Source organism: Triturus cristatus, chromosome 7 (assembly GCF_964204655.1).
Source record: "Triturus cristatus chromosome 7, aTriCri1.1, whole genome shotgun sequence".
Taxonomy (NCBI): Eukaryota; Metazoa; Chordata; class Amphibia; order Caudata; family Salamandridae; genus Triturus; species Triturus cristatus.
In genome coordinates this window covers 406,843,268-406,870,486 of record NC_140590.1, presented here as the reverse complement: position 1 = coordinate 406,870,486, position 27,219 = coordinate 406,843,268, and the positions used below count along the sequence as shown (strand labels likewise).

Sequence of the window (27,219 nt, the reverse complement as noted above, 5' to 3'; positions counted from 1 at the left end):
ATCTACGCAGAATTCTGTATCCAGTAAACTGAGTTGCGATCAAGAATCATTCACAGAATGCTCCAAACAGCTTTGAAGAAAAACAATCTGTAATATTCTGAAACATGAAACTACAGAAGAAAGTATAGGACATAAATAAAAAACTCATACTGCAAAACTACCTTTGCTTAATGTTGATACTTCATGTTGCTATGTTCCCTATAAGGGTGGCTGGCATCGACATTTGTTGCCATAGACATCGTTCTGGCTCAGTCTGGAAGAATGAACTTTATTAAAACGTAAAATAAATGAAAATTGCTTGACAACGAATAGGTTATAGCTCATTTTAATAGACAAATAAAAGATGCAGCACAGTGCCAAAAAGGCTCAAACTTGAATTAAGCTGATTTGGGGTGAATTCATTTCAAGAGCATTAAATACAAATTCGGTCAGATTCGTGATGTAGAAGAAAAACAGTGCATTGGTACATCAATATCATTGGGAATGAGAGACATGACCATGTGGCTTTTAATATGTAAAGCACTACTATATACTAAAGAAGAACACATGACTAGGTATACTAGATGAGGCACTAATCTTTGCTGTGCAATTATGTAATGTATTACTGAATGTGAAGTAAACAGTAAGGTACTTATATTAATCCTACACAATAGATTTACAGGACTTTTATTTCAAACCTTCTATGATCAGACATAAAAAGAACGGTATGTGTAAACAGATGCAGCAGAGATAAAGCATGGGGGTAAAAAGGGTGTACTTCACAAAACAATGGACAATATGTCAGAAAGGTCACCTTCAGAACAAGTCACACTTTCAGGGTGCTAGTAAGATCGGCTAGCAGGTGCCAGAACTACACATTAGACTAACCTCACAGACTGTAGAGCCTCTTCTCACATCACAGTGTCTGCTCAGGTTGCAACACAAGTATGGTGTAATTATTTGTCATCCCCATTCTGACTCTTCTGTAGGCTAAAAGTGCATTATGTGAGAGCTCAAAATAAATGTCTGGGGCCGAAGACTTACACAGAACTTCTAAGAGGATCTCTCCATCAAGTTAACTAACTAATGTTGGCTTAACTCAAAGAGTGTCTGTCACTGAGAGGGGGGTCATGTTGATGCATAATGTCATGGATTAATATTTTCTTTTCATCACAGTCATCATGTTAAGTCGCATAATAGATGGACTAGCCAGACGCTGGCCAACATGGCAAGACACAATTTGGCTTAACTACAATTTCTTATCAGAAATACTCAGCATTGGTAGAGCATTATTATTGCAGATGAGCTCTCTGGGGTACTGAAAGAACTAAGGCCTTGTCACAGTATAGGAAAGTCATATGGGTCCTATGGGTTAACAAGCGGTTGGGAAAGGAATGGGAGATCATAAAAATTTTAAAGGGTGTTGCAAATCACTACATGTGAGCACGGCCAGATGTTCATGAATTACAACGCTGCAGTACTAAGGTTCAAACTTAAGGGCAGCAACACACTTCCATGAGTAACGGGGAGGGTAAACAGGAGGGAAAGGAAAGGTTACATAATCGTAATCCTAGTGCTTCACTGTGAAAATCTTCATTAAATTCATAAACACTTAACATCATTGCCTGTGAGAGAGACCTCAGAGACCTTCATTGAACAAACAAACAAAAGGCACTATTTTAGAGGAAGCCAAATAGACTCTTAGGAAGTATGAGAAAGAAGCCTCTGAACTTTTTCAATGCCTTTTTTCAAAATGCACAAATATCTAAAAAAAAAAAAATAAAATAAAAAAAAAAGGGAACTGGCAGTACAACTTTACCTAGAGGAAAAACTGCATTATTCTATTAAGGCACAAGGCTATCCCAACTTTCCCAGAAGGCACACCCATGGCAGTGGATTCTCAGTTCATTTGGAGTTCAAATACGGAATTAGAGCTCAACTAGAGGTAGGTGAAATGTCTTTGTGAAATTTCTGTCAGGCAAAACCCACACTTTCTAATAGAAATAAATTCTGGGCTATGTAGATGGATTCCATGAAAGAAACAAATTAGCAAGAAGTTCCTTGTATCACCACTCATGATACAATGAACCAGGGGCCTTATTTAGAGTTAGACAGATGTACTACATCTGCTGCCAAAAAGTGTCCCGCCTGCTGCATTGAGTGCACTGATGTTAATGACAGTTTAAAAATGGCTGACGGGAAATCTTTTATTTATTTGCCCGATGGCCGCTCCACCAAACTCAAAATAAGCACCTTAAAGTCCTAACCAATTATAGATTCCAGCTAATAAGTTTTAAAGTCTTGTCACAGAACCTGCTGGGAAAATGACTAGGTGCAGTCTTTCAACTGAGACACTTATTAATTAAGGTGCTGTGGGCGGCGCGGGAGGGGCGGGGTGAATGACGTGGAACAGAGGATTTGCCATTAAATCTGCCCTGGTCCCTCATCTATGACAATGCTTAATATAACAGTTCTCCTTGGGAGACTAGCACATCACTTCACAATTGTTATTTGAAGCTTCAAGTTGATCGCTGCCATAATTCTTAACAGCTAGAAGGAAAGCATTTCAGGCGTGCTCCACGGGCTCTGTATCTACCATGTAAAGGGGCCAGGCAAAGAGAAAGGCAGAGACCCCAGAATTGCAGGCACATTTCACCAACAGGTCCAATTTTTTTCCATGCTTGGTAGGTGGAGGCTAATGTTTCAAAAAAGGGCACATAAGCCCAACAATTTCAGCAAAATGGAAAAGAAAATCCTATCTTAAGTGTCAACTATTATTGATATACGGACGTCCACGTCCATTTCTTCTCTTGAAGGAGGACTGGTTGATCACAAACTCCTTGAAGATTTCCATGAGGTTGTGTTAGGATTACATGTAAGCACCTTTGCCTGCTCCATTCATGGGATCTTCACTGAAATCCAAGAGCACAGAACAGCAAGCTCATCCCCATGTTCTTAAGTGGGAAACAAATGTTAATAGATTAATGGCATGGTGGACATCTATAATATACAGTGAAATGGAAAAAAGAAGTATAGGTAGCCTATACCAGAATCCATTTCTGCTTCTGAGAAGTGCTGGTACTCTCCAATTAAAAGTATTGCACCACTGCTGAGATGTGCAGGTACTCTTCCTCTCAAAATAAAGAAGTGAAGGAACCCAGTACCTGACAGTACTGGTCACAGGTCCATTAAAAGCACGGATAATATATATGGAATTTAAGATATTGACTGTAAAGGGGTTTGGTCAACTAAATGAGCTCCAGGTTGTAGGTTCTTGAAACATCAGTTTTCGGGGTGTTCTTAATCAGACTAATAACTGCTTTAGCCCTAGGTCTTGGTAGAATTTATTTTACCATTTGATAGCAGTATATCATGTATCACGTTCCAATATGCTCCAAATTGTTCATGTGTCGCCATAGATTTATGACTGTGATAGACGCTAGTGAAGAGTTTGTCTGTCCTTTAGCATTACATTGTCAAATCAGTGATCTGATTAGTTCTTTTCAGTAGGGGATGACAGGTTTAGAAATAAAACAAAGTAATTTTATTCTCATTAGCATGAAAATTTGAGCAATCTTTGAGGAAGAAGGTAGTGTCAAGCTCGTAGCTCAATCTTATGTTAAGGTCAAAATATGATGTACGACTCGAAAAAAGCGCATGTACCTCATTATCTTTACATATTATCGAATATGTATTTGTAAAGCGCATTCCTTCCAACTGTGTGATCCCAATGAGTTTTCGTGATCTAGCTGCTCTTTAAAGTTCTGGGGTTTCTGTTGACTAGAGTATTATAACATTTCATTAAGAAAGATGACTGTCTTGAATTGAGGATGACATGTTTATTCCAGTTTTATTATGGGCGGAAGATCTAGTTCAATCTCCATTATACTATAAATCAAAACTGGGGAGATTACAAAGTAAGCAGAGGGATTCCATTAAGTACAGGATGACTTGAGAAAAATCAATATTTTCATTATTGAGAAATCATAGCTGTAACCATTTAATGTACATTTTGATTTAAAATTAAGAATCTAGGATAATAAAAGCCGACAGGAGAGACTCGGGCCTTTTCATTTTTCATGAGCAATGGAGGTAATTATCCATAAAGTGCCACTTGAAAAGGAAAGTGGCAGTATGTAAGATTTGCACAACATTATCATTCTGAAAGTTAGTAATTGCTTCAGTAAACTAGATTTAGCAACTAGACAACATGTTGTCCTGCTGACACCGAGAGAGACATGTTGCACAGGACTACTGATAATATTATGTTAACTGCTATCAGGAAATGAAAAAGGTTCTGGGACTGGAGACAAAGTGGTTTCCTAACATTTTATTTAGTCGTACTTGCTATTTTTCTAATGTGATTCATACTGGGTAGTGGCCCGCAATGTTGAAGTGGACTAGTATATTGTTTAGTGTTGGAATATTCTGCAAAGTTGCAGGACAGATTTGGGTGTTGTGCATTATGCCCACGGATTACGCTTCTGGCTGTTATGTTCTCCTATTAAGTAACATTTGTCAGTTGCTAAGATCTAACTCATTGGTTTTTTTTAAAGCAGGGTATCATGGTACTTTACAATTACTGAAAGTCCCATCTTAAAAAAACACAATCGCATTAAACACAGTGGTGGCTCTTCCCGAGAAGCAGCAGTGGGAAGGAGGAGGCAGGGGGGATGGGGTGAGGTTAAGAAAAAAACATTTTTTAAATCACTGATCTACCGGCCGGCCAGACGCCGCCTCTCCATCCTCTTCCTGGCTTCTCTGCAAGCAGGAAGCTCAAAGGCTCTCCATATCCAATCACGACGCTAAAATGCAGAGTTATGATTGGTCTCAGTGCTGTGGTTCGATGCTCAGCCAGGAAATGGGAGCCTGGGCATGTTTTCCATCCAGGCTGTAATGCACCCTGGGTGCAAAACATGCAAAGTGTGCATGAATGCTTGGCCGCCACTCTCAGGTCAGCCAACTATTCATGTGCACTTGCATAGTGCCCACCACACCTCCCCTTGCTCTGAGAGCAGAGCAGATCTGCCCCGCCAAGACGTCGCAGCAGGAACAAATAAAATTATAATAACGTTGACTTAATAGTTTATTTTTCCTTTTTTTCCCTCTGCGAACAGCAGTGGGGCGACGCTCCTCCGCCTTAGCGGAGGAGCCGCCACCGACTAATTAACCAACTTTTAACATTTCCTTCATTCAGCTTTAGGGAGAGAGTGATTGAATAACAAAGTTAGTTCACAAAATCTGAAAGCACAGACATACATGCCTAATTGTATTGGGAAGAAAAATCTAAGTTGTATCATAAAATTTCAGGTTATCAGAAGCACATTCCCATTGCAGCTGAGAATGTGTTACCTGAGTCAATGTAGATAAACGTTGATGATTAAAACATAATGACAGAAGGTTAAAAAAGCCTACTTTTCTCAGCAATTTGAGATTAAAAATACTATACCTACATCTGTCAGATTTAGTTGGTCAACGACAGATAAGAATGATTTTACAAGCCTAATACCCCGCATCAACATAACAGGTTTAGGGTAACTGCCTACTGAGCGGGGACATAAGACTTCTACTCCATGCACTAAAGATGCTTGGTCAAACGAATCTGTTTTAGTAGCATGTAAATTGAGATCTATTGTAGATGATAATCTCAGAGTATGAAGCACAGCCCAAACTTCTCCCAAACCTGCAGCTGGCTGCATTACTTAATTTTTAAAATAATAAGTGCCGGGCCCAAAGCTCTGCTTAGAAGCCTATGGCTGGCGCAATTCAATGTTAATGTGCCGAATAACCAGGCTGTGTGGTCTAGAATCCACCTCTTGCCTCCTCAATGGTTTCTTCCTTTGTGACAGTTTTCTCGTCTTTCTCTTCCACCTTTCCTGTTTGTCCCTTTCTTGCTCTCTATAAATATGTGATGATGAAAAATAAGTGTGGATCCCCAAAAATGTTGCTGGTGGGCCCCACAGGCTTATATAAGGCATTGATTGGTTGTTATTTTTTTGTGGCATCTTTTGCAATTATTTAGTTTGATGCCATTTTATGTTTTTGCAGCAGTGACTATAAGTGAATGAGAGTGTTATTGAGGTGAAAAATGTTTAGCAAGCTAGAAGATTTGGAGGCATGCTGTGGACATAACTGTGCCAATAGCTCAAGCCGATCTATCCATTCCAGTCATGCTGTAGAAAACCCCCTAAAAAGTTAACTTTCAATAAAGGACTTTATATTGTTTCTTTATGCATCTGCAGCCTGGGAGTCCCAATTTATTTAGGCAGGCATGATCCACTAATTTGGGAAAATATTTGAAGACCTTCAGAAAATTCCCCGACTGGACTTTTAAAAAGAGCATTTCAATATGCGGAAATAGCTGATACACACAGGCTTACGACTGAAAATGTAAGTTGGACTAGGTCAAGCATAAACCACTCGGTGAAACCACCTCTTTCCTGGCGCCCCAAGGTTGATGGAGGTCTGCAAAGCCAGATAAAAAACTATTCCATATGATTTAAATTGATGGATAGTGCCTTTGCCTCTCAGTGAAGCCGTGCACTCTGACTGTAATTTTAAATGACAAGAAATTAAGAGCCAGGCTGCCAAGTTCACTGAAAGTTAAGTTGAAAAGCTGCACCATGTCATGGACAGCAAATATGGTCTGCAGGCAGTACCATGTCTAGTTGTTTGGATTAAAGAACTGTCATTGGCTAGGTCATTTTGATACTATCTGAATCATTCTCATCCAGGATTGATTTAGTTTCATTACCACCTTGACTTTAAAAGGAATTGATGGACAAGTGTAGAAAAAGCTTTTGAACAGGTTATCAGCAACATATCCCCTTTGAGGGTGAGAATGTGATATCTGGACATAAACTATTACCAGTTTGTGCTCTAGTTGTTTACAAATGGATCGATTTGTGATTGTCATTTAAGATATGTGAGCTGTTAGGAGTATGTTGTTAAAGAGGATCTGTTTGTGCCTTTCCAAGATGATTCTACTCACCATCTGCCTGCAGATGCAGATCTTCTCAAATATGAATGGTCTTTAGGTTGAAGTTCTTGGTAATGACCAATTCTGAATAGCTTGAACCTCAGTCAAAAATTTGGAATCTTGTTCTTCCTTGTTTTCTCAAGTAATAAGTCAATGCTTTGTAGTCTGTCTGAATCAATACCTTTGTACTTGTTAGGGCTAGTATTAAAAATTAATAAGCGAGGATCACGCTGAGTTCCAATACATTATTATGATATCAAGACTCCTTTTAGGACCCTGCCCCACCGGTCTGACAATCTGTAGTGTGCTTCCAATGCTAATAAGAAAGTGTTGGTCAGTATACCTTGATCTGGGGATGTTTACTGAAACATAGGCTTTTTCATACAGTTCTGCACTTCTTTGCCATGCGAATCACTGCAAGCTGTCACCGGCTGAACTAATCTGCCACTCATTTCACCGTTCCTGCAAAAGCACATGTACTCTGCAGTTGGTACTATTAAATTGTATGTCTGGACACCTTTTGCCTTTTTGTCTAACCATTTACATGACTAGATTTTAAAAACGAGTTAAATGGAGAAAGTACAGCAAGACTTCCAGACCACAGTAACAATGGCTAGGCCGGCACACCCACTTTGAGAAGTCAACAACATTAGTGCTCAATATTTACTGCTCAGTTGGCTTAGAGACAAAAGAAAATAAAAAAATAAAAAAATTCAGCCCAGTGCTAGAAAATGAGTCATGCTTCCAATTAGAGTAACACTTTGAAAACAACCAGTTCCTTTGAGGGAGTCACTAAGGCGCCGTCCCCAATGGATGAAGTCCACACGTCTCTTTCAAATATTATGGACCTGACCTTATGCTTTTAGATTTCTGTACTGGCTTTTACTACCTGACCACCAAATATTGCTGAAGAGGCTGAATGAGTTTTCAGAGAGAGAATCTAAGTTAGCTACCTGTAACTTTGGTTCTCCGGTATTGGTATCTTTCATAGATTCACATGCTTGAATCATTCCCCATCGTCGAAGTGGGAGTCCCACGGTACCATAGAAAAGCAGTGTTAACAGTATCATAGGCCATAATGGTAATACAAAGTCACTTCAATAGCCTATTTATGTCATTTTTTTTTTAAAAAGGACCAAATTTGAACTATAACCAATCAGGCAACAGCACCCTCTGGAACACTTCAAACAGAGGCTGAGTCTATGAGTGCAGCCTCTATAGGGAGGAGGGTGGGTCTCATGTGAATCCATGAAAGATACCAATACTGGAGAACCAAAGTTACAGGTAAGTAACTCTTCTCCAGTATTGGATGTTTCATAAGCTTGAATCAGACTAGGCTGCAGTGAATACTATAGTGATAAACATATCATAAGAATAAAATCGAGGACGTTTGGAAAGAATAGCGGCTCACCTTATTGGAACAGATATCGTAGAACTGCTTGTCAAACTGCTGCATCAGCTTTCTCTGCAACATCAAGGCAATAGTGTAGAGAAAACGTGTGCCTGCTAGACCACGTTGCTGCTTGACATATGTCTTGAATGGGCACACGTGCAAACAGAGCTGTGGATGCGGAGACAGCTTTGGTGAAATGGACGTTGACCTTGGAAGTAAACTACTTTCCTGCTTGTTGATGACATAATTGTATGCCAGAAGTCATCCATCTTACCGTAGTCTGCTTAGAAACAGGAAACACGTTTCTGAGGTTCTCGAAGGCTACAAACAGTTGATCTGCTTTGCGTTTGTTATTAGTCCTGTGTATGTAAAACTTTAGACACCGTTTGATGTCTAACATATGCAATGATCTTTCAGCTACTGTTTAAGGATTATGGACTGATTTGATGGACTGAAGAGCGTCGTCCACATGCTTGCCAAACAATAACTCCATCATATGGCATATCCATAACCTTTGTTTGAATTTCCAGGCGGAAGGAAGAAGGTTTAAGCCATGCCTGATGCCCAAGGATTGCCGCCCCGCTAGTTGTCAAAAGCCTGTAAATGACACATCTATGGCACAGTCCATTATTTTCGTCAATATCCTCTCCCTCTCTTGCAGTATCTTTTGTGCCTCCAGTTTGACATCTTCCGGTAAAAGGTCAATGTATGTGGAGATGGCCGACCACATTTGGCAGTCGTAATGCCCCCAGAATTGCTAGAGAGTTTGCTGCTCGAACAGTGGTAGCCACCATGGTAGAGACTTTTTTTACCTATACCGTCTAGAAGTCTCCCATCTCTATCTGGTGGAGCGAACGGGGGGTTAGATGGATTTCTAGAGCGACGTTGGTCCGCATGTGACACTACCGAGTGTGGTCTTGGTAGGCTGGTGAGGCAAGCTCGAGGATTCTCAGGTGCTTTATATGTTTTATCCAGCCTAGGAAATACTGCTGGAATCGATCCTGGAGTTTTCATCACTTTTAGACCATCCTCCCATATAAAGCCCACATTAGGAATAGAACGAATTGCTTTCTTAGTTTCCTCCTTGAAGCTGTAGAGAAAACAGTCAGATTGTTTTGAAACTATTGAGAGTTTGAATCTTTTGGCAGCCCGTTCCATTATGCTATGGAACCCACTGATATCCACCGGTGGGGAATCCACTGGTGGTGGAGTAGAAGGGGAGGGCGTCTGAATTTGATGATCATACCACTCTTTGGGAAGGGAAGCAGTATCCTCGATCTCACCCATCTCTGTCTTCATCCATGAAAGGAGGATCTTCCCTTGGAGCTTCTGGAAATGGAACAGGCAAAGTTGACAAAGTGTCAGAGGGTGTAGCAAAAAACAGTGATGTATGTCTGGCAGAGGGTACTGGAGGAGGTTGCCTCTGATGAGGTGTTTGTGGAAATGGGGTGGCAGACCCTGATGGTGGGATTCTGCGATAATAATCCTGCAGCACATGTTGTACGTTAGTTACCAGAAATGCTGGCATCAGAACTGAACTTATTGCTGGTCAGCATATCGCACAAATTTTTCCTGGTGTACATATTGATCTTCTGCATATAGCTGTTCATAATACGGATGGTCCTGCTCATCCTCTTCCTGACATTTAATATGCAGGTTTGATGGGCTACGAGCCACTCCGAACGTGCCCTCATTATATGAGGAGTCTCCTTCCTCCTTATCGTCATCTAGAAGATTATCCAGAGGTATAGGTGAAACTTTACTGGGTGAAGTGTGAGATGGCGATACTGTTTCTTGGGTGTGCTTTAATGGTATGAGCGACAACGGTATGAAAGAAGGAAGTCTTGATGCTAGAAATGGATCTGCCGTGGATAGTATTTTCTTTGACGGTGTTGATGTCGATGGTGCTGTCATCTATGGTAGTGATGTTGGCGATGGATCCGTGGACAGTCTGAACTTCGGCATCAACACGTCTTTTTTGGATGTTTTCGTCGACGATTTCTTAACAAGGAGCGCCGTAAATGGTAATGTTGGCTTTGTCGTAATCTTTATTGAATTAATCGTCATCGATCCTAAAGGCGACAAAGATACTATCGGGGGCGAAGCTGTCGTAGTGAACGTCGATGTCGCTATAGTGTGGTGACTATGGATACCGCCGTCGACGATATATCTGTTGACAGTCTCATCGATGAGAATGAACTGGTTCCCATCTTAGGTGACAAATCATTTTTGGGGATACCCGCAGGGATGTAGCAGGTTTTCTTAACCTGTGTAGTTTCGGCAGAAGGTTCAGAATGACCCTCTGCTGAGGTAACCTATCCTGCTTTAGAAGTGGTTGGTCGTGCGGTAGAAAATATGAGGGACTCAGCCTCTGTTTGGAGTGTTCTAGAGGATGCTGTCACCTGATTGGTTATAGTTCAAGTATGGTCCTTTTTTTGTTTTTAAACGGACATAGATAGGCTATTAATGTGACTCTGCATTACTATTATGGACTAGGATACTGTTGTACACTGCTTTTCTATGGTAACGTGGGACTCCCATTTCGACGACTGGGAATATTTCAAGCATGGGAACCTGGCAAAGATCCAATACTGGAGAACAAATAATAACCTGCAGGAAAATCTAGCATAAACTTTTTCAGCTCTTTACAAAGCTAACAAGGTGACCAAAGATGGAGCAAGAAGACCACTGTTTTACAGTGAAGAAGCAAAGGGAGGCGTTTTCTATGGGGTGGAAAACAGCCATAGATGAAGAAGACCAATATTATGTTGTTTTGCCTTAGAACCCTTGAACCTCTTCAATATTACAGCATTCCTTAATGATCTGGGGTTGTGAAATTAAGCAAGAGAGGTGGAAGGGATCCAAGGAAGATATTGTGGAGTTAAATCAGAGGGCCAAAGTCTGCAGCAAAGAAAAATACTTGGGCAGAAAGAGGAAGAATAAGTCCATGTGCGGCAAGTGGATTTTCAGAAAAAAATTGAAAACTGTGTGCAGTGTGGGGAGATCCCAGTGCCAGAATAGCAAAAAAAAGTGCTTAAAAAAAGAAAATTATACAATTGGATAGCTGCGCATAAATCCCAATATCGCAACAGCAATGGGGACTTAAATGCGCTACTTTGCAGAGGCAAAAGTGAACCATTGTGTGGAATAGCATGAATAATATGGAATAGCATGAATAATATGAAACAGGAATAAATCACACTGCAGATCTGTGCAAGGAGGGGGGAAACCCAGTGCAAGCAAAACAGGTGTCATCTAGAGTGGCCAAGTTCTTAGATCCAACTTTAAATTCAACTAGAGTCAATGGTGGAAACATCCACAGCGTTGTCCATGTCAATACCACCTTCTTCTTTAGCACCATGCCTACTATCCTAATCTGCCCACTTACAGAAGGGCATCACAGTGTTAAATGGCCCCAGTCCCATAAATGACTATCCTGATCACTGCATGGCGTTGAACTTGATTTACAATCACTCCCATCCCATGATACCTTTTTGTAGGGTACGTGACCACAGATAGCTGGCTCGCCAATACAATGAAGAAACATCTTGTGCTGTCCACTTTTTGAATTTTTCGCTTGAGCCAAAACTAATTCTTACTTGGCAAGCCCTTTCCATTTTGGGCAATGACACAGCTTTCTGTGAACCCAATAGCAATTATGCCGTGTGGGTGGTCATGTGGCGCTCCAACAATGTGCGGTGAGAAAAGTACTTGTTGCAGATACAACATTGGAAGCGCTCGGGTCGGTGCGTGCGCATGTGCACATTTAGGGAACTTTTCTGAGTGAAGCGCTTAGAACAGATAAAGCATTGAAAAGCTCGCACTCCAGTGTGTGTCACCATATGCTTCAAAAGGTAGTCCCGCAGGGAGAAGGAGCGATAGCAGATGTTGCACTGGTGAGGCTTCTCTCCTGTAGAAGGGATGAAAAGAAAAAAAGGCAGATTGTTACAGCAATCCAGATTTCATATTGGCCTCCAACAAATTGTATCTAAGGCAGAATACAACCATCACTCAACTACTACAGTGTCTCTATATATTCTCTTTCTCGTCCTCTTTCTCCGGTCTACAATCTTAGTTTCAAACTAAGCACCTTTGGTAGCCAATCTGTGAAGCTGGTCTATGCACTTCAGTCTCTTTGCAATTATGCCAAAAATAAATGACTCAATATTAATGTGACATGCCTCCTGTTCCCACACTAGAGAATATAACACTGAATTCTAGACATGCAACCATTTATAAGCTCCTGTTACAGTGTTCAATACATGACTGAGGGCAACTTGATGGGAATAGGCATTCATATGACGTGCTGCTGGAGAAATGGTGCTAAAATTAGCCACCAAGCAGGGGTAAAATGAAATGTCTATATCGGTGTTAGAGCAGACCAAAGGAATTGTTAAGCAAGTGAATTGTTTTGCTCAGCAAAAATATATAATCTTAGTCACTTTCAGATTCGTCTGGGAGGTGTACACACAAGATGCAGCCTGATTCCAAGTCAAACGAGGCAAACTACCTTCTCTTTCAATCAGGTAGATTTCATAGATATAAATTGTGGTCTCATGAATAGGTTGATAACCTTGAATGAGGCGATAGGTAGCATCAGTTAAGAATAAGTCAGCCAACTTGTAAGTAGCGAAATAGCAAATCATGAGTAAAAATACACAAATGCAAACACGCGGTCATTTTAAAGATAGGTAATTTATTCATTGTCACACAATCACAAACATGAGTCTTAGTGCCACTGATAATAATAGGCCAAAGGTTGATTGTTCGTCTTGGGGAACACTCAGTTAATACAATGCGAGAGGTCTGAAGAGCAGTAGGCACTAGAGGCTCAGAGTAGCCAGGATCTTGGTTATGGTTCCAAAAGCTGCTTGTCATGCTCATGCCCTCCTTCAACCTCTTCAACTCTCAGGATCCAAGTAGTATTCCAAGTGCGACGGTAGTAGACTAATGCAGGTGACCATGGATCAGTATGATTCTTTGAACCAGATGAAATGCCATCTGGTTGTATCGCAACCAGGGTTACTGCATTGCAGCCATCCATCTGATGGCAGACCCTCTGTGACAAGCGGTGTATGCATCTTTATAAAAGTGAGATAGAGGGCAGTATTACTGTTCTCAATCCACTGAGAGGCCAGTGAGGCCCCCTCTAATGTACCAATAAGCCATCCCATACACAGAGTACCTTTACACTAAGGATCAAGCTACCCAAATCTATTCCATAGTAACAGTGACCACAGGGCTGCGCGCTTGCGGGTCTGTGTGCTTAACAAATATGTTACAACAGCACTGTTCAGGGAATCGAGAACACATCTGTTCAGTTAACAATTCATATTCCCGGCCATGGAAAACAGGACATGAGGGACTTATCAATAAATATAAAAAGAAAATTGCTCTGGTATGATAATTTAAAATAAGACTGTGGTATCATTTGAAGTCAAGGCCCAAAGGAAGAAGTCAAAGTCTAAAGGAAGAGGTCTCTTGCAGGCCTTCCCGATATTTTCATTTTTTGCAAAGAATTGCGCTGTCAAAAAATCTTTCATTAAGGTAGCTTCTCAACCCCGGGCTCCACTCAGGATACTTAAGCCAAGACTGAAATGGAGGCCCCTTGAGCTTTAAACCAGCATGTTCCACCAAAGAGTGAGATGGAGGACTCAAATAATAATAAGCACAGCTGTACCTAATAGTTATGGTAACAAGGAATCTTCCTCCCAGTGTGGATGGAAATCTGAGGGTAGAACCAACACGTCTTTAGCCCTTTCTTACACTTTCATTGATTTAGAAGTTGTGCTGCCTCAATCCTTTCCGAATATATTACCTAGTAATACCAGAGGCACCCCAATATTATTAATCAGCACACTAAGCAACATTCCATCAAACACCGTGACCTTTCGGTTACTCCGGATCTATGTTTATAAGGTTTGCTTAATTTCCCAGGTGAATGAATCCAACTCTCAGAAGCCAATCAGGTTCTCCAGTGACTACTCAAACCCATTATTAATCTGCTGGAGAAAACAACATTTAACTCAGAGCATTTGCTGCATCCACTCTCCCTTGTCCTAAAGGTGCCCAGATTGCCAAATCGCCATATTTTCAACTAGTGGTGCTGGAAACCTTGCTGATAGACCGGATTCTACTGTTGGACTCTGTCCGGAACCATCCCTTATAGTCCCAGATCTGGAGATCTTCCATGGAAAGGCAGAGGTACAATAAATGTGGCAACCCAAGTAGGTTTAGAGCATTCTAAAATAGCGGATTCAAATAAACCCCCTTGCAGGGAATCTGAAGACTCTAAAACTATTTTCTCTTTATAAATATTTTTTCAGAGACTAAATCTACTATTACAGCTTAAGATAACATGCCACCCGGTTGTCCAATCTTTAATAAACAGATACAAAACTGATGCTTCAATCAAGTGAAAAAGATGGAAAACAAGCACTGTCAAAGCTTTTAAGTCTCGCATACAAGTTGAGAGCTGTTGACTTTCTCAATGTTTAGCCATGCAGTACTGCAGTGCGTGTCAGGCAGCATGGCTTTAAAAAAAAAGTTGGGGGGGGGACAAATCCATTTGTCTCACAACAAGCAGCAACTACCCTTAACATCTGGCTAATATAACTTAAATGCGATATCTCATACTTTTTCAAGTCATCTCCTTAGTGAATTCATGTATCACACTTCCTTCACTTTAATAGATCACACGCAAAAATCAAACATCAATTTCCCAACATCACTTGTGTTGGGGCAGTAGGAGGCTCCAAACACCGCATCTATAAAAGAGTTCACTCATCTTTTTGGAGATGGAGAGCGTCTTTGATTTAAAAAAATAAAGGATCCTGAGCCTCCTTCACACAAACCCTCGATAAAAGGATTTGCGCTTTGCCCATATAAATCATATATCTTTATAAGAAAAATGTCTAAAACGTTGCTCCAATATTCTACAACACTGTGTCTTTTTTCGCTAGAGAAACTTTACATAAATCCAGGTATCGATCTCCAACAAAGACTCCCCTCTGTGAATTACAGCAGAATTTTCAACTGCCCAAAACTTAGTCATACACTACTGAAAGACAGAACTCTTGCGGTAAAGTCAATAACGAAAATGCTACTTACCACAGTATGCATCTGTTCTTGGCATGTAGAGCTGTAGAGTCACATGCTGTGCATATTTCGCTATCTAGAGTTGGGTCCGGATGTTTGCACTTTGTTTTTCTTCAAAGAAGTCTTTCCAGTCATGAGGTAGGTGACTCCTCCTTTCGGTAATAGTACGCATGGGCATCGACTCCATCTTTAAATTGTTTTGCCGCAGAGGGTGATGATGGAGTTAGTAAGAGTAGTTAATAGAGATGTCCATGTATATTGTATCTAAGTTAAGCCTGGGCAAAGCACTACGCTACGCTCGCGTAGTTTGCGAAGTTCGCGCTACTTCGCACTACGCGAACTGCACGTAGCACAGTGCGAACACGCGTAGCGTAGTGTTGCGTAGAGCTGCGGTCATTTTTTGCTTGCTCGCGGTCCTCAACGTCAAGTTGGCGACCGCGAGCAAGCAAAATGACATCCCGGCAAGACTTTTTCCTTGTTCGCGATCAGCAACATCAAGTTGGCGATCGCGAGCATGGAAAATAAACCTTCCGGCGAGCTTCCCAACGCGAGGAGGTCAGGTTTCTCATTGCGAGTGGTCGCGTATGCTCGCGACCGCTCGCGATGAGAAACTACCAGTTCGCGTTGAGAAAGCTGCCGCTCGAGTAAAAATCTACTCGAGCAGCAGAAAACTACAGCTCGCACTGTGCAAGATGCCATTTTCAATGATTGCACAGTGCCGGTTGCTTGTCCGCACTGTGCAATCATTGAAAACGACATCTGGCACAGTGCGAACAAGGTACTACGCAGTTCGCGAAGTGCTACGCGTAGTGCGAACTGCACTTTGCGTAGCTTCGCGAAGTGCTACTTCGCGAACTACGCCCAGGGTTAATCTAAGTAAGATAGTACTGCAACAGGTAGAGGTACCCGGGGAGGCGGGCGGGCGAATGTGACTCTACAGATCCACATGCCAAAAACAGATGCATTCTGTGGTAAGTAGCATTTTCCGTTCGAGGCATGCGAGCTGTAGATCACATGCTGTGCATAGACTATATAGCAGTTATCTCCCAAGTGGTGGCTAACCTGTAGCTGATGCAGCTGTTTGAAATAGTGTACGTAAAGCTGCTTGGCCCACCCTAGCTTGCTGTCTAGCTAAGACATCTACACAGTATTGTTTTGTAAATGTGTGAGGTGTAGACCATGTTGCAGCTTTGCAAATGTCATATATGGGTATATTTCCTAAAAAATGCCATAGAGGCCCCTAGTTTGCGAGTGGAGTGCGCTCTAGGGGGGATTGTTAATGTGCATTTTGCTTTAATATAGCATGTTTGAATGCACTTGACTATTCACCATGCATTATCTGATTTTGATATAGAATTACCTTTATGTGGTGGAGCAAAAGCAAATAGTTGCTTGTTCTTACGGAAATGTTTTGTCCTTTCAATGTTGTACAGTAATGCCCTTTTAACATCTAAGGTGTGTATAGCACATTTTGCCATAGAATCTGGATGAGAGAAGAACACAGGCAACTCAACAGATTGGTTGATTGAAAGGCAGAAATTATTTCAGATAGGAACTTTCTTCTATGGTTAGTGCCTGAAACTCACCCACTCTCTTCAGTGATGGGACAGCTATGAGGAAAGCTACCTTCCAAGTGAGAAATTTCAGTTCACATCTATGCTGTGGCTCAAAAGGTGGACCCATTAGCCTGGTAAGAACAGTGTTCAGATTCCACATTGGAGCAGGTGGAGGTCTTGGAGGAATGATTTTTTTAAGTCCTTCCATAAATGCTTTATTAGCAGGCACTCAACAAAGAGACAGATGTTGTCTGTTCTGTAGATACGCAGCTATTGCGGCAAGATGTAAGCATAGATGTAATAGATAGTAAATTATGTTTTGTATTGAAACATCAAGCGGGTTGAAATGATTGTTATTACAGTATATCACAAACCTCTCATTTTGCTGCATAGCATGCTCTTGTGGTAGGGTGTCTAGCTTCTTTGATGATATTCATGCAGTCTGGCGGAATATTGAGGTAGCCAAACTCTAAGATTTCAGGTGCCAGATCGCAAGGTTGGGATGACTGGGATCTGGATGTATTATGTCTCCATGGCTCTGAGTGAGGAGATTGGGAGTAAGATGTAGTTTTTGGTGAGGAACTACTGATAACTCCAACAGGGTTGTGAACCAGGGTTGACGGGCCCATGTGGGAGCCACTAGGAATAGTGTCAGGGACTGCTGTTTGAGCTTCCGAACCACTGATGGAATGAGTGGGAGAGGCGGAAAAGCGTAGGAAAATATATTTGACCAATTCATCCATAGTGCATTGCCTTTGGGCAATGGGTGTGGATACCTAGATGCAAAGTTTGGGCATTTTGGGTTTAGGTGTATGGCGAACAGATCTATGTCTGGGAAGCCCCACATTTGAAAGAATGGGAGGAGGACCTGAGGGTGGAGTTCCCATTCGTGGAACTGGTATCGCTGACGAATGAGCAGATCTGCAATCTGGTTGTTTACTCCTGGAAGGTGTTCTGCAAGGAGATACATTTTGTGACTTATAGCCCATCACCAGATGGTCTGAGCTAGTTGTGACAGCTGGAGAGAGTGTGCACCCCCCCTGTTTTTGTATGTAGTACATTGCTGTCTGTACGAATTAGGCCAGCTTTGCCTACTAGATGAAGTTGAAACGCTTTAAGTGCTAGAAAAATCGCTAGCAGCTCTAGATGGTTTATGCGGAGCTGCTTTTGTTGCAGAGTCCACATGACCTGAATGTTATGTTTTTGGAGATGAGCTCCCCAGCCAGTGAGCAATGCATCTGTTGTTAGTACTATCTGTGGAACCGGGTCAATGAAGAGCAGCCCTTTTGAAAGATTTTTTGTATTCCACCACTTCAGAGAGCGATGGGTGCAGCCGTCCACCAACACTAGATCTGATAACCAACTCTGAGCCTGGTTCCATTGACATGCTAAGCATTCTTGGAGGGGACGCAATTGAAGTCTTGCGTAAGGTACAATTAGGATGCAAGACGCCATAATTCCTAGTAACTGCATGAACACTCGAGCTGGTAATGAGTGTTGGGGCCGAAACAGAAATTAGAGTCTGCATGTTGGGAATTCTGGCTGGGTTGGGACACGCTAGAGGTTTTTGGGTGTTTATTGTGGCTCCTAGATACACCTGTATGTTGGGTGGTTGTAGATGAGACTTGGTCAGGTTTACGGTGAACCCAAGTTCGTGGAGCAGTTGCAATGTTTTTTTGAGTGTGGCGTACGCAGCTTTGTTGCAAACTGGTTTTTATGAGTCAGGAGAAAAAAGGACGCCCCTCAGCGCACACCAGTGATACTACTCCTTGAGTTTCTGCTCCTGCTGCGAAGTCAGCTCCAGGCTCCACTCCTGATTTTACCGCTGACCACAGACCGCAGACCGCGTAGACCGCAGACCCGAAGATCAGAGGAAAGGAGAGGCTGCCGCAGTCCTTTGATAGTTCAGAAGCCGGTAACGACCGCGGCACTCGAGGACTTAAGGGCGTTTGAGGGTATTCGTCAAGCTACAAGCGGTAACCAGCAACCGATTCAGCCGCAAAATATAAAACAGCTCGTACCCACCCCCGCACCCTCGGCCCTTTGCCTCGGCCCCGGACATTCTTACATCCAGCTTGCCTGCCTGCTGCTTACTGACGCCGTCACTGCCATCATTACGCCAGGGACCACCAGGGACTGCCAGGGCAGGAGTCTGTCCTAAATCAGAAGGCCGTTGGACATCCGGTGAGTCCGTGGGGTGCCGGCTGACGCCCGTTGCTGTCATACATTGCTACCAATGCAAAACAAAATGGATAGAAAGGGATTTTCGCAATAAAAAGATTTTTGGAGGGGATACTCCTGGTCCCCTTATAAATATTACAACAAACAAAAAGGAGGAGTATACCCAATAGACAGAGCCCTGTCATAATGGTATTTGGAACGTGGAGCACAAGAAAGGAAATTTCTTTCTTAAAAAGACCCCTCACTCACCAACCTGGTTGGTGACATGCTTCATCATTGGGGTCCCACCCGGATAGCTGAATGCCATCCAGGTGTGCTGCGACACCTGATTACAGTGGAGCTGGTTATTTTGATTGTGAAGGTGAGTAGAAAAAGGGTGTTGGTTAAAAATTGGCCAAATTTAACCCATTTTATTTTATTATTTATTCTAGGGCAATTGGACAATGTTAAAAAGATTATTGAGATACCGTACTAGGTTAGATTGACCTACAGTATCTTTTAGTGGACAAATAGTGCAAAAAGGCGGTCTACATGTTTCAACCATCAGTTGTTACTACCAGGTTTTCGTCAGGACCAGCGAACGTGATCCGGGGGGTGTACACTCGCTAAGGTGTACCCTGCCCTCGGTCACTATAACCTAATCATCTACTCACGGTTAGGAGTCCTTTCGTCCCATTCGTCGAAAGGGAAAAATCTGTGGAGATAAACACAAAATCACAGAATATACATCTAGTAGCTGTAATAATTATTCATTATGGGATAAGTGCTCCTGTAATTTCCAAAAGATTAGTGAAGCGTGAGATAATAGTACAACTCACAGTGTGCCTCCTTGAATAAGAGGCAGTGGACTCTCATAATCACGCGCACCTGACAGTGATGATAAAGAGCCACTCACACAGAAAACATACCCAGTCATCATACTCAATCGAGTGGGTGTCAGCGCACTCCATGAAGAGTAAGGAGTACCAATGCACCAGTGCAAACACAGGACCTATGGAAAAATATCCCGAGGTCCATGGTTATATCAAACCCACATGCATCCATACTTAGTGGTGGGTGATTAAACGCTCTCACTCAAATAAGTGAGCATGCTGCTTGACAATATTCAAAATCGAGATCGCTAGCGTTCTTTATGTAGTAAGAGTCGCAAATGTGTAAAGAACACAAAGGTCAAGTTCAAATGGGGAGGAGAAGAGGAGCTTAATAAAAACGCGATGTTCACGTGCCTCATGGGAGTCGGGGTCATGTGATTCGTTCTTTACACGATCTAGATAGAAGTAAGTAAAAGAGAGACCAGACTAGTCATAATCCCCAAAAATAATGAGATCAGGTAAAGTCAGGCAAACCCCAACACAGAAGGTTAAGAGTGAAAAACAAAGTAAACAAAAAAAGCTCATAAAAAAATGGAAACTGAAGGTTTGGATATTAAGGAAAATAGTCCACTAATATCCCCTATAATAACAATGTTCAGGAAAAAAGAGGATGAAAATAAAAGGAAGTTAGCTTTTGATGCAAGATTCTCCCTTCTTAAAGATCCCGGATCAGTCATTTATGCAACATCAGCAGAGGTGCTAGGCCTTAAAACACCATTAGCACCTCAGAAAACTACTATAGTCTCAACCAAAAAAACAAACTTACAAAACAAAGTGATACAAGACATAATTGAATTAATCCAGCCATGGAGCACGCAAATACCGAATGAGGAAATGAATAAGCTAAGCTTAAAAACTGAAGACCCAGAAGTGGTGTCTATGGAAGTCAGTACAGATAAGAAAAAAAAGGAGAAAATGCTCCTAAGCAAGGAACTGTTCCCAGGTGAAATCATAAAAATACCAGATAACACAAGAGAGATCAAGAAGGAAGGGAGAACGATTCACAAAAATACATTATTAGGCATACTAGACATACAACAGCTCTGCCAAAAAGAGTTTGGATGCAGGGAAAAATGTGATTACCCCACCGCAAACTTTATATTACATCAAGTTAACTTGATGTCCTCCACTCCCAAGTCTGAAAAAAAAAATACCGAGACGACAACAAGGTTAAAAATATCGGCTCAAATCCATCAGAAGTACCAAGATCAAGATGACCTTGAAGAGCAGATTGACTTAAGTCAGAACGCTACTAGGTCTGCATTTATCAAAAACCCTTCACAAATGTCCGCTATCGAGTTAATCGTCCTGATGGAGGAAACGATAAATGATAATATACAAAACTATTTGGACTCACAAGGCCAAAAACCCACTCAAAAAAACACCAACAATAATTCCATTAGGCTGACAAATGACATAGGTTACTCAGAAAACCAAGATCAAGTGTTCAAACAAGAAAAAAAAACACAGCCTCTACAAGGAGAGATAATGAGTGATCAAAGTAGCCTCCTAGAGCTCTTTAAAACATTATTACAAACTTTACAGACAGCTACAAAGGCATTTAATATGCAAACAGATAAAATGGACATTCAAATTGATCTAATGAACATCATAGCACAACGAATTGCAGGAATAAACACGAAACTGGACAATATGAACAACTTTATATTAAGAGCTCAATCCAAATACTCAGTTCAGTGTGCTTGCAGCCCAATAATTGATAAACGGAGTCTTTTACCAGTACTACTAGAACAGATAATATTATTTAATAAATCAAAATTAGAAGCGAGAGATAATAAAGTTGAAGTCCAAAAAAAACACATAGTTAATACCACGCAACTCTGTAAGCCTCCACCAAAAGAAGAATTCAACCAAATTAAAACTGACCATAAGCTAGAAGAAATGCAAGATCAAACAAGAAAGGCTCAACGAAAAATAGAAAGTGAAGACGAGTTATCGGAAAGTACTGAAGTAATGAACTCGGAGGAAAAAAACAGAGTGCCAAAGCTATCACGGAAACAAAAAAAACGAAGACAGGAAAGCAAGGAATAAAATGGCATCAATAACGAATCAGCAGACCACCAAGGTTTACTCAATCTTTTGCTCGGCCGGGACAAATATGGTAGGTTAATCCAACATCAAGTTCAGATGAAGACTCGGTTAGCCGTAGAAGCCTCGAAAAGGCTGATAAAGATAAAACTGCAGAGGCCGAACAGTCACCAGGAAAAGGAATAGATACAAACCGGGTATCACATACTGATCTTGAGGGATGCAAGGAGATCGAAAACAGTAAAGGAAAAAAAAAATATGGATCAGAGATAAAATTCATACCCATTGAGAATAAAATAGGGAATAAACAATCGATTCAGACAATGGAAACTGGCAGGACACAGTTACAGAAAAAAAAGTAGGCAAGAAACTGTTCCCAACAACGGAGACCGGAAGATCGATGAACAATTAAAAAAAACAGAGAGGAACCAACCGCTACAAAATACTCCTGCTTGAAAAATTGCAGACAATAAGGCTGTAAATAGACAAAGAAGTCCGGAAAACGAACATGATATAAAAAGATCCCGTGAGGTTGATTGGCGAGAATCAAAAAAGGAATATGAAAAAATAGAGAAATTAAATCATGAAGCGCTCAGGAATAGCATCCCTACAGGAAAGAAAATAGAATACTCTGCGGCACATGATCTCGACGATGGAGATATTAACCAGATTGAAAAAAGACAACCAAAAATACAATTGGCTAATGGAAGTGAGAACAATCAAGGAAACCCTGGGCAGGAATCAGCAACCAATCAGCAACCAATCTTAATAAAGAGATCAATCAGGAGAACATAACACCATTGGAAATCCCAGCTCAAAACATCAGAACGGGAAATCTGATCCAATATGTAAATATAAAAGACGAAAAGAAACAAATCATAGCCGTCAAGGAGAACGAGGACCCAATATTACAAATAGAGCAACGGCATCAACTCCCGAAACAGCAAATACTCATGACACCGGAATATGACTCTAAAGAGCCACATGACACGCTAAACAGGGGGAACATATTGAAATTAACAGCAAACATTCCAGCCCTAAAACACATACATTCGTCGAACCTACTGGCTGTAGAATTTATAACAAAGGGAAATCAAAAAAACATAGAGCAAACTCTTACCACATGGCAGTCAGAAGAAGATGTCCAGCTCATCATGAATACTAACCTGCAATTTAAAGCTTGGGGAATTAAACTATCAAGGCCAATAGCACCACGTTATCCAGGCCCTTTGACCATAAATTCTGATTATAACAAAAAGTATGGACAAAACCAAAAAGAAAATAACAAGTATAAACATACAGTCCTTAAAGGACCAATAGGTAACAACCTCCCAACTTTGTTGAAGAGAGAAAAGATGAATGGACAAATAACCGAAATTAACCCATGCCAGGACAAAAGGATGTTGACTATTGGAAGAAACATCAGACAAGCAAGACTTAGGAAGTATTCAGCTGCTTTCATGGAATATTGCGGGGGCAAAAAAATGGCTGGCATCCTAATAATTGGGAAAAATGTGACATAATAGCACTGCAGGAGACATGGGCACAGGAAGATTTCCCCCTGCCAAAATACACACACTACACAGTTCCTGCAATAAAAAACAAATATTATGGACGCCCGAAAGGAGGACTTGCAGTATATATATCCATAGCATTAAAAATTAAATCAAAGCAAATTATCTCCTCAGATCCAAAAATTCAACTGATAAAACTTACCGTAGGGACTATCGGCAGAACAAAAACTGTCCTGCTGATTAATACATATGCACATCCACTAGTACGGAATAAAACAGCTCATAATGCCCAGCTGATCACTATAATCACCGATATAAGGAGTACACACCCCACATGGGACATGATACTGACAGGGGATTTTAATTCTAATCTAATACACACCCCGGATGAAGACAACAAGCTATCAGCCGACAATATATACTGGAATGTCCCACAGCAATATCAGCTAAGGAGAACAACATCGGACCCTGAAGGTCAGCGACTAGTTAATGCCCTGGAATTCCTTGGCCTGAGAGTGATAAATGGAAGATTTCCCGCCAAAACACACTTTTCATGGAGGAAAGACTCGATCAAGACTGGATTATACAGCTATCTCAGTAGCATTGATGCCATATCTCACACACTTCTCCATAGAGTACACAACTAGGAGTGATCACTCCTATCAGCACATACACTTCAGGTTAAAAATCGTCAAACACCAAGCGAATACAAAAATAGAAGGAAGTATCCATACAATTGACCTAAAACGCTTAAAATGGTCAAACGAAACGATAGACACACTACAGTCCAATTTAAAGATGATGGTAACGGCTGGCGAACTGGAGGCCTCAAACAAAATCCAAGCCTGGGAAAAATTTACCTCGGCGCTCACCACATTAATGACAGTCAGACAACAACAGAATAAAAAACAAAAAATCAGAAATGAAATAATTAAAAAACCATCGAAAGGGTTAAGAGATTTGAAAAACGAACTCAAAATGCCATTAGGAGGCTAAAAAGAACTTGTCATGACCAAATAGCCTGGGACAAGTTACGGCAATTGAGGAAAACCTATAAAAAGCAGCAATGGGAAGAAAGAAGAACAAGCAACAATAAATTCTGGGCCGAACTGCTTAGTAGTGCTAAGAAAACGAACTCGGACACATTCTGGGAAATCATAAATAAACTACAACGACCGATGAATGAGTTATCATCAAACATTCAAGAACATGAGTGGGCTAAATTTCTAACCACAAAGTTTACAGATATAGCAATCCACGACATGTTAGAGGCAAAGACCAAGGAGCACCCGGAGAAAAACAACACAACTGAAACCATCATACAACGAGATAGTGATAGAAACAACACAGGTGAGGATAGTAAACATCATAGAAGAGAAAAAAGGCCCTAGGTCTTAAGCCAATGAAAGTAAAATCTAAAACTCCTGAAAAAATAGGCACCAACTCTCCAAATGCAAAGAAAAGAGAGTCCTTCTTGTTATTTGACGGAATAAAACGCATAATAAAGAAGGGCAGAGGTGATGGCGCGCCAGGACCTAATGGAATCCCACAGGCCATTTTTAAAAATGATCGATCATTTTGGAGCAAGCATTTATTCAAACTATACAACGAAATAGAGCTCCTAAATTGTATTCTATCGAATTGGCAGGGTTCGATACTGACACCCATCTATAAAGGTGGAAACAGACTGAATCCATCAAATTACAGGCTAATCGCCCTCCTGGACGTCAAAGCCAAATATCACGCTGCACTCATTCTGGAAGACCTTAAGGAATGGACAGACAGCCATAATCTTATTCCAGTGAATCAGACAGGTTTCAGGCAAGGTATAGGGACAATTTCAAACATCTTAGCCCTATCCTTAATGGCAAACAAATGCAAACAGAGGAAACAACAACTTTACCTCTGTTATATAGATCTAAAGGCTGCCTTTGACAGCGTAGACCGTCACCTCCTTTGGAAAAAAATGTGAACCTGGAATATTCCCGAAAGAATATTACAGGGAATACTATTATTCTACTCGAATACATGGATAAGAATTAAGATAGGTGATGGCACCAGACTATCAAGAAAGCTAACCACTACAAAAGGCCTCAAACAGGGTTGAGTTTTGGCGCACATCTCTTTAATTTGTTCCCATCTGACCTTGCACAGAGGCTAGACTGCACTAACTCTCATCCACCGAAACTAGGTGGGCTAGCACTCACGCACCTCTCGTATGCTGACGATGTGGTGTTAACGAGTCTAACAAAGATCGGTCTTCAAAGAGTCTTATATGAAATGTCAGACTACATCTCGGAGAACAAACTCGAGATAAACACATTAAAAACAAAAACAATGGTGATTGGAAGTCAGTAGAGAAGTAAACAGATCATCTGGCTTAATGGCAGTCAATTAGAGGAAGTAAAGAACTACAAATATCTGGGATGTTATATAGACAATTTCCAAAACCACACAGCAAAAAAAGTACAAGACTCAGAGAACTAGCGCACTTATATTCGCCTTCAGTCAACTGGCAAAAAAGTTGAAAGGCCCATCACATAAACCACTACTAGCGGTAATGACGGCGAAAATTCTCCCTACGATCACATATGCTAGTGCCACCTTTCATGGCAAGGATGCAGAGCTTCTAAACCAACTAATAGTTTCCACGTATAAAAAAGTTTTTCAGGTAGAACGTTCAGCCTCTCAAGCACAGGTTCGTCTTGAATTTGGCCTAATAAATGAAACAATAGGGAGAATATATGCCACTATAAAGCTTTGGTACAGATTGAAACTGAATGCGGGCACATCACCAATTAATAAAGCCCTCTGGACCGAAGTCGAACATAACAGAAAATCACCTTACAATCAATATCTAAACAAATCCTTGTCTATAACCTGTACAAATGACTTATGGAATAAAAACCTGTCATATCAATTCTTCAAACAAACAATAAATAAAGTAGCAAAAACTCACTCACTACTAATTGACAAAAACATCCTCTGGACAAGGTCGCATGCTTGGATGGTGATTAACAATTACAAGTCACTTGCACCAGCCCATTATTTGAACACGACATTTTCTATTTACCTGAAAAAGCAATTAATGGCTATACGCTTCGGAAAATTACCATCAATAGCGGATCAGCCTATTTGGGTATACAAAGGGCCAAAATCATGTTGACTCTGCGGTTACCACAAAGAAGATTTTATTCACGTTATTTGTATATGTAACCACCTCCGCAATGCTCGAGCCACCCTTCGTAGACAAACTTTAAAAGACAGAGGTGTCAGGTCCTGTAGAGCCGCAATAATTGCAAGCTTAAATCCATCGGACACACAACTAAACTGTAAATTGATCAAATTTCTCAAAGTTTTTGCACAGGCTCACAAAAGTTCGTTATTAGGACTGATCTCAGAAAAAGGATAATAATGTAGTAAAATATTTGTTAAACAATGATATTCTACGATTTTATTAATTTCTTTTTTTTTTAAATTGATGTAAAGTGATCTTTTTCCTTTTTGATGTTTTAAACTTCTACTTTTACACATGTTTATATTGTTAAGGTTTTAATTGACCAAACAATAAAAATGTACTTACTTATGAGTTAGTCGT

The 27,219-nt window shown here is 41.0% G+C and overlaps 1 protein-coding gene across 4 annotated transcripts in view; it reads right to left on the bottom strand.

The window, feature by feature from the left end:
* Nucleotides 1–309: 309 nt before the first annotated feature.
* The window catches only part of ZBTB45 (zinc finger and BTB domain containing 45), a 458,931-nt gene continuing 432,021 nt past the window's right edge, over nt 310–27,219 (bottom strand). For all 4 annotated transcript variants that reach the window (XM_085616670.1, XM_085616669.1, XM_085616667.1 and 1 more), the window contains one exon: nt 310–12,261. In XM_085616670.1, coding sequence (XP_085472796.1) covers nt 12,008–12,261 — 254 coding nt within the window. In that variant the 3' untranslated portion in view covers nt 310–12,007. The remainder of the gene's footprint in view (nt 12,262–27,219) is intronic.